The sequence below is a fragment of the Sylvia atricapilla genome, chromosome 2 (genome assembly GCF_009819655.1).
Source record: "Sylvia atricapilla isolate bSylAtr1 chromosome 2, bSylAtr1.pri, whole genome shotgun sequence".
Classification (NCBI taxonomy): domain Eukaryota; kingdom Metazoa; phylum Chordata; class Aves; order Passeriformes; family Sylviidae; genus Sylvia; species Sylvia atricapilla.
This window is the reverse complement of record NC_089141.1, coordinates 107,051,743-107,064,253: the sequence shown is the minus strand read 5'-3', so window position 1 is coordinate 107,064,253 and position 12,511 is coordinate 107,051,743. Positions and strand designations below refer to the sequence as shown.

General features: G+C 39.1%; 1 protein-coding gene and 1 long non-coding RNA gene across 2 annotated transcripts in view; one reads left to right on the top strand and one right to left on the bottom strand.

Annotated features, from left to right (window-relative positions):
- SYTL5 (synaptotagmin like 5) overlaps positions 1–12,511 on the bottom strand; it is a 53,935-nt gene that overhangs the window by 3,950 nt on the left and 37,474 nt on the right. The window contains exons 10-16 of the mRNA XM_066314042.1: positions 11,026–11,091; positions 9,868–10,046; positions 8,856–8,958; positions 6,546–6,707; positions 3,306–3,414; positions 1,185–1,320; positions 103–311 (exon numbers count right to left, since the gene is read on the bottom strand). Coding sequence (XP_066170139.1) covers positions 103–311; positions 1,185–1,320; positions 3,306–3,414; positions 6,546–6,707; positions 8,856–8,958; positions 9,868–10,046; positions 11,026–11,091 — 964 coding nt within the window. The remainder of the gene's footprint in view (positions 1–102; positions 312–1,184; positions 1,321–3,305; positions 3,415–6,545; positions 6,708–8,855; positions 8,959–9,867; positions 10,047–11,025; positions 11,092–12,511) is intronic.
- The window catches only part of LOC136358149 (uncharacterized), a 201,175-nt gene that overhangs the window by 178,471 nt on the left and 10,193 nt on the right, over positions 1–12,511 (top strand). The gene's annotated exons all lie outside the window — the stretch shown is intronic.

Genomic DNA, 12,511 nt, shown 5'->3' with positions numbered 1-12,511 from the left:
AACACTCAGTAACATTTCTGTCCTTCATTTACATGAATCACATAAAGTAAGGGAACTGGAGAACAGAATAAGAAAAGCAACATGAGTCAGATGGGACCTTACCATTTCCAGTGCTCAAACGGACACCTCCCAAAAAAATATTACTGGAAAGAGACTCCTTGTCCCACACAGTGAGTTCCAGGCAGACATTCTGTATGTCCCTTGAATTCAAGCCACTGAAGGCAAAGGTGTGATTCCACTGGGGGTTCACACTCTTTTTTACTATGGGAGTTTTGTGTTTTGTAGCTTTACTGTCATCTGGGAGCAGGTATCTGGGAGATAAAGAAAAGGAAAGTTAATATGGAAATGGATTTTCACATAGTATTCACAATATATAACAATAGTGTACAGGCTCAAATAAGATCAGGAAACCCATCTCCCTACTGTTATTAAGTTAAGCACCTACCTCAAGTTCTTATTTTGCATTTGTGCTCCGTTTGTTCTCATACCTACAGTGTCAGTTACCACAAGCAGAAATAGAATTAGGTCTTCTTGCCCCAAGTCTCAACCACGAACATTTTGTTTCAGTGAGGCTGAATATAGACAGAGTCATAAAAACATTGGCTAGAGGGGACCTCTCTGGAGTCATCTTGTCCAGTTCCCTCTCAAAGCATGAGATTGCCCAGAAAGAAATTAAAATTACTTTTTCTACTTGAAATGTATGTGCTGAGTGATAATTTTAAGCACAGCAGAAGATCAAGATAAATTCTAAGCTCCACCAGGGAATTAAAGACAGGATGTTTCCTGTGGACCCCAACAGCACTCAACTCATTACTATGAATTGGAACATATCTAGAAATCAGCAAGTCTGAAAACTAGCATTCAGAGCAAAAACTGGCAAAGAAAAATGGTTTAAGGTATCTATTACTTCCTAAATGTAACATTTATAATTCATAACCTACATTTATGTGAAATCCATTATGACAGGTGCAGGGTTATGTTCATTTTTTTTCCAAGCACAAGCATTCAGTGTAGTTTGGATTTTGAGTGTCCAACACAAAATGCTGCATATCTAAAAAAACTACTCATATATTGTCATACTATGTATATTTTTTGTGTACCCACATGCTTATAGGCATGTGACAAATCTCAAATTAGATCTGGTGCAGTCATTAATAAAAAGGAGAGGAAAAAAATCCACAAACCCTTTCACAAAAGTATCAGATGTGCCTCCTGATTTCACTGCAGTTAAATTCTTTGCTTCTTTGATGAGGACTTCTAATATGCCTCCAGATGGCAGATGAGAGTCTCCTTTTTTTCCTTTTTTAAATCGTCTCTTTCCTAAGCATAGAACAAAGTTGCAGAGTTACAATCAGAAATTATATATACACTGTAAGACTGATTTGGAAATGTAAAATTGTCTTGGCTAGATTTTTAAAAGTAGTTTATTGCAATGGGATTAAAGCAGTCCTTATTAAGGCAGGGGCAGAAAATCACTCCATATTTGATAAATAACTTGACCAAGGACTAACTAGCTAGTCCTTGCAGTACACAACAATATACTCTATCTGAAGTCCTGTCCCAATATAAATATTTGAGGATTGCTATGCTAAACACAAAAAATTGCATGCCCAGTAAATCCTGCCCTCTTTTCAGAATCCACTTCCAGTGCTGATGTTGAGGCAGCCCTGACCACAAAGGAAGCCATAAAACCTCTGTCCCAAAGCCCAAAGTCCAGAAATGAGCCAACTGTATGCTGTGTGTGGGGATGCACTGCTCCTCAGGGACCATGGCAGAGGGCACGGGGCTCCCAGGCAGCAGCACAAAGACACGTGCACTTGCAGCTGCTGCAGGTTCTAAGAAGCTCTTACCAGCAGAGATTGTACACTCTGATTCAAGTTGAAAACATCAGGGAAAGAAAATGAGGAGTGATGTTAAAATGTACTGTCACAGTTGGTACTGTGATTCCAAGTCCGGACTAGCCGGGGGAATGTGGCCAAATTAGAGGGGCAGGAATGATGGAATGCCCAAAAATAAACTTTAGTGGTGGTAAAATAACAAACACAGAGTCTGCATGGTCTGAGGGGCTGCATCCAAAGACCCAGGGATGGGGCTTACTTAACAATATATAAGAATATCTGGGGGCAAGGGTCCAATCCCGAACGTGGGACTGGGACATGACTTTATATGTCAAAGGTCCAGAACCAGAGACATGACCTATTTTGGAATGATGCCATTAGCATCCAAATTTCCATATCCCACCTCACATGGTCTCAGGTTTATGGTTTCTGCATAAGCTACCTGGGCTAAGGTATTATCCATCTCAACTAGCTTGGTTCCTCCCAATGTACTAACTTAAAAAAATGCAGACTGTATCTGGACTGAGCTATAACAATGACCTTTTAAGAGAGCAAACCTTGAGTAAACCTTACTACTAGTAGAGGGAATATCACCTGACCTAAAAAAGAAGAAAGGAGAAGAAAGCAATCTAATCTATCAAATGGTGACAAGCAATACTGTCACTAAGACAGTGGTATACCTGATCTGGTATATCTATGTGCACTCAGGTGCTACCCAGTGATTGCTCTCACTTCAAAAGATTGCTGCTCCTCATGCTAATACAATGCAATGAGATAGTAACTCTTCTCCCTTGTTCATTGCTGATGAAAATAATGCCTCACCCTAAAGAACTCAAAATTTTACAGGACTAAATTACAGCAGTAAAACAGTAAGACTGAGCAGAGGAAAAGCAGTGGGGGAAAAAGGGTGAAAATGAGGAGGAAGATTAAGGTGAATTAAGCATGAAGAACTAAGTGAAGTCAATTACTTGATCAGCTAAACACTGTATATAACTAGCTGAAATAAGAACTCTCAGACTACAATGCAGACAATTTTTCTCTGTGGCTGCTCTTGATCATATTACCTAATGTCTGGATTTTTTTTTAAATTAAGTCAGAGCCATGCATCAACCATTGACTGCATATTCCTCTTCCTTTCTCTCTCCTTAAATTCGGTGTAAGAGAAAAGGATGAAGCAAAAGAAACATCCACATGGTTCAGAATTTCCACAAATAACTATTGAAGCCAGATGGGATAAGGCCTTGAACAACCTGGTCTGGGGGAAGATGTCCCTGCTCGTGGCAGAGGGGTAGGACTAGATGGTTTTTCAGGTCCATTCCAACCCCTTAACATTCTGTGATTCTATGAATGAGCATATTAAAGTACGATTTCATTCTTCACCAGTACCGTTACTTCACCCTAAGTGAGGATTTTAATACATCATCATCACATGATTTTTAAAATCATCATTATTAATGTTTGTTTTACCTTGAAACTGCCCCAAAGGAAGCATTAGGTTTCTGTCTGGGGGAATATAACGTAAAACCACTGTCAGTTCTCCTTTGTATTGAAGTCCAAAATCTGCTACAACCTCCATCTGAAGAGTAAACAAACAAACCAAACTAGAAATCCAGCCAAAGTTAATAATTTGCCTTCTTATTTTGATTTTAATTCTGTCAAAATACATCGAGATATCCATATAGTGTTTTAAACATTTCTTAAACATATCAAGTTGTATCAGCCCACTTTCAGAAAATTAGACATTCCAAATTGGAGGCAATCACATTTTAGAAAACTTTCTGAGCTAGGAAATGCAAGCTTTCACGAAAATAAACCCTTATGGTATTAGACACTGTTCAGTGAACACACAGAGGAGAGAGTTATCTACCATGAGTAAGTGAAAAAAAACAACAGCAAAAACCCCCCTCACACTTATTTCTGAGTATATAAACTGTAATTGATTTAAGATGAAAGACAGCCCTTATTTCCACTAGTCTGGACTTAAAATGTAATTAGCTTCATGTATTTTAGAGAAGTTGCTCCTGAGTCACCATTTGAATAGATGTGTGGGGAGCAAAGGTGAGGGAGAGCAGAGTGCAGCTTTGAAGCAGAAAAACTTCTTAAAAACTCTTATTCCCAGTGTCCTTTTCCTTTTCTACACAGCTACTATTTCTGCATTTCTATATCTTTTTTATAAATGTTTATATCTTACCCAGAATAAAGCAATTGATGCTCTTTAGTCCATCCTTGTCAAAATAATATTAGGCCTTCATTGAGAGGGTACTGAACTTCCATTCACATTGTAAGAAGCTGGAAACTACATCTTAAAAACATTGGATGCAACACAGGGAGATGTAACTTCAGTGGTGGAGGTGGGACTACTCAGATGCTCTCAGCAACCTGGTCCAGTGAGAAGTGTCCCTGCCCATGGCAGGGGATTGGAATGGGATGATCTTTGAGGCCCCTTCAAACCCAAATCATTCTCTGATTCTGTGATATGATTTCTGTATATGCTGCAGTGCTCAGGTCTGGGTACAAATGAACAAATCTTCCTGATTTCTTTAGAGGGACAAAGGACATGGATAAAGGGGCAGAATCCTCCAGCACTGCTGGAGGCACCACAGAAGCCTTTAAAGGACTGTTTATAGAGGAAGGCCTGACCTGTGAATGTATTTCTCTGAGATGTATTCAGCTTGTTTCCTGACACCACATGAAGGTCAAAATTCTACTACCACGAGAAAACAAGCTAAAAAAACCCCACCAGTAATTCATAACATGTATGCAGGTCAGTTTTGCCATCACCTCACAGACTCCAGGTTGAGGCACTGATCACGGTCACTGGGGCTGAGTCTGCACCCAAGGATGGGACAGAGAGCAGAGCAATTTTAGTCATAGCAGCAGGGCCCATTTGTGACTTTGAAGAATTTTTAGAGCAACACAGACACTGCTGCACTGACAGAAGAACAGCCCTGTCTTACACCAGTGTCCAATTCTAGCTGCTGCAACAAAGGACTAAAAAAACCCTGTAGTAAATAGCTGTGGAATAATTTGCACATCTACATTTTGTCAATCACTTACGGCTTAAACTAAGTTTCTTACTTATGGCCTAAACTAAGCAAGTTTAGGATCAAGTTTCCCCTAAAGGCATCGAGGTTATTTTTTATTTAGTTCTAATAGTGGACAAGCAGTGGTGTAAGCCCTAGTAACAGAAGAAGTTTGTCAGCCTGCCCCCAAGCCCATATACAACATGACTCTGTCCACTCTTTAGCCACAGAACTGTTTTCTCTACTCTTTCTGACTTAACCACACTCCTCTGGAAAACAGATCTCTCAGTGCTCATAGAAGAAACACATCTTCAAGTCTCCACAATGTTTTCACTAAAGCAGCTAAATGATTCGTGATAAAACAAACTGTAATAAGTCCCAGAAAAAGTTTGATTGCCATTCCTTCATTCCTGTCTTTATCAGGCAGCCCACATAGGAGAACAGTGTGTATTTTGCATGTGCTTAACTTGTGCTTAGTTTTTATTAATTCAAAAACCAATTAGTGATTCTTAAAAAATATCATCCTTGCTAATCAAAACCTTTAGCAGTGTTTTAAGTTTAGAAGTATTATTGGTAGCAACTTAGGAGGCAAACAAGACCAATTCTGTGTTTGCTTTCTTTGACAGTAAAAGAAGTAATTTATAAATAGATTTTATGGGTTTGGAAATAATCAGATACCACCTTCCAGCTGCACTGGCTGAAATGCTTAGTCCTCGTTATTATTTTCCTGAGCAGGAGAGCTTCATTACTTTTTTGGTTATTTTCCCATTAGGATTAAAAGAAATTATCTAGAAATTAATTACAGAGCAAACAGATTCATTTCCCACCTGATAAAAAGGTAAAAATTAAACACACTCTTGAAACCCAAAAGATAATATGATTTCCTTAAATGTAATGAACAGAGAAAAAACAAATCATCTAGTCAATCTTGACAATATTAGCTGCACACCTTATATATTTTTGCAATTAGAAAAATGCACTTTTAAAAATGTCAATCCAAGCCCCTGGAATTCCTGGGGATTATGGCTGCTGCAGGAGCGAGCAAGGAAAAGCCTTTAATCCTCTAGTTTAGAACACCTCTTTGCATCTCTTCCAAAAATAAACCCCTTTGCCAAAGCAGGGGAGCCCTGGGCACAGAAGTCACCCTACCCTTCACTAAGCACAGGCCATGCTCTGTGCCACAGACCAGTTAATCTGCTGGCTGAGAAGCCTGATCCTGTGCCTTTCTAGTTCTGGTGAATGGGAGATGAAGAAGTCGTTTTGTCACATCTGAAAGGTGTAAAGCACTTTGAAGTGAAAAAAAAAATAAAGCTTGTTTCTTTAAAAACCTCTCAGGTGTTCAGTAGGGGGAATGGTAGGAAAGTTCTTTGTTTTATGTGCTATTTTTAAAAATTAATGTATTTCCTAGGTCATTTTTTATTGGAGTTTATTACAGGACGAACTTATGGTTTATTTAAAAGCTTTTTTTTTTGGTATTGTTTTTAAGCCAATCATGTATTTTCTTGAAGACTTTAAAACCAGTAAGCTTTTACTGAATTAAGAGCAAGTAATTTTTTTTTTCATTATTCTCATATTAGACATTTAAAAAGTCCTGCTTTATATAAACAAGTTCCAAAGGAAAAAAAATAACTGACTCTTGCTAAATTTGCTTCACAGCACTTTCACCACTCCTGGAAACCCATACCTTAGGCTGGAGCACAAACCACTCATCACCCTGATTTTCAAAGTTCCAGGAATCAAATGGAATTTCCACTTCCCCAAGGAAGCTGTTGCGTCCAAATCTGTCATAGTGCCAGACTGAAAGCTGTAGGGTCCTGGTCTCCAGCTGTGAGTGACTGATGACATACTACCAACACAAAAAGAGAAAAAGAAACTCTCAGAATAAGCAGAAATAATATTTTCCACTGAGCCTTTTATGGCTCTAGCTTAGTCACCAAGCCCACAGCAGCTAACAAATGGAGCATGAAAGAGAGATTTGTTTTCCTTGCAAACAAAATTGATATTTGAGCCAGAGAGCTCATAACGTTAATGTGAAATCTTTCTTTGCTGTATACATCCAGTGACAATTTATGTTACTATCACTATTGTGGTGATTGTTTTATTATTTTTATTTTATTTTATTTTTTTATTTACTGGATGTTTATGACTATAAAGTAAATTATGATGCTTAAAAATATGATCCTGTTTGTTCCCTACAAGTTTATGTAAAGAAGATCAGCATCTAGGTTGATAAAAAGAAGAAACCCCACTAGTTCTTTCATCCCTAAAGAGGGACTCTGCTGAATGCTGGTTTCCAGAAATCATCCCCTCATTTCTAATTTTTTTATGTAGCTTACAAAAATTGTTCTGAAAACATATATAGCAGCATCTGCAAGGCATGCATAGAGTCTATCAGAAACCATTGTTGGGTTTGAGAGCTAAAAAAACTCATCTCTAGCTACAAATACATCAAAACTATTAAAAAAATCACATGCAGTCTAGCAAATACATAGAATATTATAAACATCTGGAATTCTGGCTCTTCACACTCTACTTTTAGCAAAAAGCCTATTATTTCCCTTTCCATTTACCCTTCTAGTATTAGCTGAAGACATCCACATGTCTTATTTTTGCATCAGGAACAGTATCTGGATGTGGACAAATACTCTCCAAAAGCCAAAAGAGTCAAGTCAGTTGGCTAATTATGTACAGGTATACCTACAATGCCTAACCCTAGATGCCAACTGTTCCACTGTGAGAAACCTCATATTCTGCAACAATGGAGTAAAAGTCAAAGAGAGAAGATACAAGACAGATTTAATTTTTTTTTCTTTTTATTTTAACAAGATTTTCAGCTGGGATGAAAAACTCTTCCTTATCAGCACACATTTCAAGTAACTCCCTTTTGTTACAGTCCATATTTTTGAGAAACTTCTATGTCCTATCTTCACCCAGCAATTATATTTAGTGCTATATTACTTCATAAACAAAGTCTAATTCTTTATTTTTTCCCAGTTCAGGCAAGCCTTAATTTTTACTCTATACTGTTTAAAAATAAGGCTATAAAAAGTCTCTGTCTTGGCAAGTAGCACAGCCAGACCGAATGTGTGTGCCTGCAAAATGGTTTTGTAGCCATGCTAAGCCAAGTTAAACTGTCCAGGGAACATCTATTTGCCTCTGTTATAGGAAACTTATTTAAAATATAACTGGAATTTAAAAAAAAAATCAAAAAAACCTCAAAAGAGTTTCTGGTCTCATGGTAGCTTGCTGGATAACTCGTTTCAGTTGGTAGGAAAGGGAATCATCAGGAGCCTTGGGGTCAAGGTGCCAGAGAGGCAGTGAAGGGGCAGCAACCCCACCACTCCCACCTGCACCACAGAGCCAAGGAGGTGAACAAGCAGCTTGTGAGGAGCTCAGAAGGGTTCAGCCTCTCCAGTTGGGGTGGGTAAAGGGCAAGGAAGGAGAGAGCTGTGGGCTCTGTGTCCTCAAGCGCATCAAATCCGTTGCAACAGAAAATGAACTTCACCACAGGTTTTCAAGAAGACAAATGGGGAAACAGTTCCTGACATTTTATTATCCAAGTCAGTTCTGCTTTAGAAATAAGTTAAATCTTCCAGAAAAATTCAGATCTTACTGCAAAATCTTATATTCTCTTCCAAATCAGTTAGATGAGAAGTTCTAACCTAGCTTTGTTTCAGCATCAGGCATATAAAATCTTTAAGGTGCTTTTAAGGCACTAAGCTCAGGCTAGATGGGAACATCAACAGTTTTGAAACAGATCTATGGAAACTAATAGAATTTTTAACAGTAATGAGAAGAAACAAACAAAACCACTTCCTTAATGCTGAAAGCCAGAAACTGAAGCTCATATGTTTACTAGATGCTTTTTCTTAAACAACTTCCCTTTTGAGGCATTTCTTCCAAGTTCTAATCCTGTACTGAAACACATATAGAAAATACCTGTGAGCACAAGTGAAACATTCATCAGAGCACGAGAGAGAGACACTGTTCTCACCTTCAGCATCTCATTAAATTCGGGGTTGGTGCTGTTACTTTTAATTTTGGTCTTGCGCTTACTTTGGCGGGACTTGTCGGGCAGAAGGTAGGCTTTGACATATCTGCAGAGCAAGGAGCAGAGGATTAGCAAGGGATAGAAAACCACGAGTTTGAGCAAAGACCTGACATTGCTGAACCAGCAACACATATGAGGAAATTAATTTTTACAGAATAAAGAGTGTAAACATATAACAGAGAATAGGCAAAGCATGGGGACGTGTGGCCCTTGCCCACACACGTGGTTGTGTAAATCAGATAAGACCAGAATAACAAAAGGCAGAGCTAAATTAATTTACTTATCCTCAGAAATGCAGCAAGTTTCCTAACAATTTCCCTTTTGCCATATATATGATTACCAACAGGTCACATGTGATAAAATATACACTTAAAATACAAGAGAATAAAAAACTTTATAATTTATATACCATAAATTAATCATTATTAGAGACACTAATTTCTACTTTCTGATGAGAGAGTTTACATATTATACTGAAAACTATGATGAGAAACGCAGAAAATATGGTACTTGCAAAGTGAGTATATGGGCCCATGACAACAAAGTAATTTCCATTAATCCTTGCCTCCAGAAGATCACTTCTCTCATATACTCCAGTTTTGGTTATAGAAGTAAAAGAAACTCGATGCTGCCTGCTTGCCTGCCTATTCCGTTTTTTTGTTTGTTTGTTTGTTTGTGGGTTTTTTTGGTTTTTTTTTTTCCCTTTTAGCATCAAACAGGTTGGTAATTTAAATAATTTTATCATTTCCCCAGAACAGACACATGTTGCCCTAAGAAGCACACAGAAAATGCCCTTTCCACAGGGAACCCAAACCAAACCATCAGCAAAAAATGCTGCTTGTGCCAACTGGATCCTGTGAATTCCCAGGTTCAAATCCCAACCCCTGGTTACAGTCAGGGTGGGATGGGGTGGGGGACACCCTCAGCAAAGCTCAAGGAAATTCTCTCTGCTTACGGATCTGTCCTTTGCTTCCTCTCATCTGCAATGGCCAGGTTCCTGCAGCTCTTCACCAGGATGTTGAGGGCTCCTGTTTTGTAGATGTAGCTGATATTGAGGAGGATTTCACCGCTGACTTTCACATTGCCATAGTCACCAGTTTCACTGTATACACTGGTCATGCTGTTAATGCTCGTCTGCAGGGCAACAGAAAAAGGGCTCAGAGCCTGAAACACATTATTACTCTTTCCCAAAAGCTGTTTTGGTTTTTTGTTGTTGTTGTTGTTGTTTTTCATAAAGCTATAGCCTTGCAATATTGTCACACTTTTTAGGACTTGCTTTGGAAACCAATGTATCACAGAATAGAATTGCCATGATTTGATGTAAAGGGAATAAGAACTGTAGTTAATAGTAGTTTAAATGTCTAGACAGATGTTTTTTCATGCAAGACTCAAACCTATTTATAAAAGTGACTAAATCTAAATTACCACCTTTTAATTAATGTGTGAACTGAAAAGCAGACAGGCTACATAAATTGTAGACTCATGTAAGTTCCAAACAGGGGAAAAAAATAATTTCTCTGGCTCAGCTGGTCACTTCATTCTTACTGAGTCTCATAAGACAACTGCTGACAGAGCCCTCAGGAAAACTTACAAGGATGCTTCCCATAATGGAGATAGTATAAAACCATATTTTTTTAAAGTGGCACCTGTCTCTTGTTAACAATTCTAAAAGAAGGAGCAAAATTGTACCCTCACCCCATTGCTGCAAATTTTGTAAAGCCAAAAAATTTTATCAATAATATCATCAATACAACAATTTTTTCCAATACAGCATAATGTATCATCCCTCAATCCCTCTTCCTTCATACTCATAAAATGCAGAGTATTGTTATGAGGATTCCCTCTTCCAAAAATTTACAATTAGGAAAGAACCGAATATTTTGTAAATAAAACTGGAGAAATATGCACACTGCCAGAACCAAAAGCACTTGAGAAATCTGGCGTGCATTTCCTTTTGTGTCCTTGAACAAGACTGGTCCAAAACATATGTAACAACCTAAATTCTGATGCATAAGATCCTTGCAAGACACACAGATACAGTCTTCAACAAAAAGGGAGAAAGGAGAGAGAAAAATTAAAAGAAAGCTAGAGCAGAGGATTCAGGAGAACTCACAGTATCACCATCTGCTTCGGGAACATTTAAATATGTCCATTTTCTGTCAGAGCCTTCTGGGGAGTTCTTTAAAGAAGGCAGTGCAAAAGATCAAGAGAAAAAAAAGCATTAGACTGCTGCAATAAGAAAGAATAAGTGCAGTGGGAAATCTTTATCTATATAGAAAGGTAAAGGAAGTTTCTATTGCGAAGCCATAGTGAGAAAGAGGGAGGGAAGGAAGGAGGGAAGGAAGGGAGGGAAGGAAAGAGAGAAGGAAGGAAGGAAGGAGAGAAGGAAGGGAGGGAAGGAGGGAAGGAGAGAAGGAAGGGAGGGAAGGAGGGAAGGAGGGAGGGAAGGAAGGAGGGAGGGAAGGAGGGAGGGAAGGAAGGAGGGAAGGAAGGAGGGAAGGAGGGAGGAAGGAGGGAAGGAAGGAGGGAAGGAAGGAGGGAAGGAAGGAGGGGAAGGAAGGAGGGAAGGGAGGGAAGGAGGGAAGGAGGGAAGGAGGGAAGGAGGGAAGGAGGGAAGGAGGGAAGGAGGGAAGGAGGGAAGGAGGGAAGGAGGGAAGGAGGGAAGGAGGGAAGGAGGGAAGGAGGGAAGGAGGGAAGGAGGGAAGGAGGGAAGGAGAGGGAGGAAGGAAGAAGGAAGGAAGGAAGGAAGGAAGGAAGGAAGGAAGGAAGGAAGGAAGGAAGGAAGGAAGGAAGGAAGGAAGGAAGGAAGGAAGGAAGGAAGGAAGGAAGGAAGGAAGGAAGGAAGGAAGGAAGGAAGGAAGGAAGGAAGGAAGGAAGGAAGGAAGGAAGGAAGGAAGGAAGGAAGGAAGGAAGGAAGGAAGGATCACCAAATCAGAGAAATGCTGTTTTCCATACACTTAAAGTATTGAAGAATGTATGGTTCAAAGTCAATAAATAGAAATGAGGTGACCTCTGTATCGAAATAAACAAGTTACATTTTAAAACTGTAGCTTAGCAGGCTTGGATTCATACTGGATTACATTTGGATTTGTTCTCATTTACATGTCCATGTGCATGTCAATCTTCCCTGAAGCCAGTCAAAAGCTAAGCATTTCTCTATTTGCAGCATCAATGCCTTTATAATAAAGGGCAGTTTCTCTGTGGAGCTCATAAGGATAGATGACTATTGCACTACAGTGTTGAAACATGTCACTCTCTGGTAAAAAAAAAAAAAAAATACAGTAATTCATTATGGGGGACATGTTTTCCCTCCTCTTCTTGCTAGAGCAGGATCCCACCAAGTGTGTTTTGATCTATCTCCTTCCTTGCCAGCTGCAGGGAAGAGCACAGACCAGGGAAAGGGAAAGAAGGAATTGGTTTGTGACAAAACCCATCTCTCCAAGCACCTTGCCCAAGGGCCCTGCAGCACAGAAGGCTCAAGGGATAAACAGTTCTGTGTCAATGTGGTAAACAACAACAGACAGGAAAAAGTGTTCTTTATATAAGCAATTATAATCCATAAATTTAATTTTATACCCTGTGTAGGAAAAATAAACAGC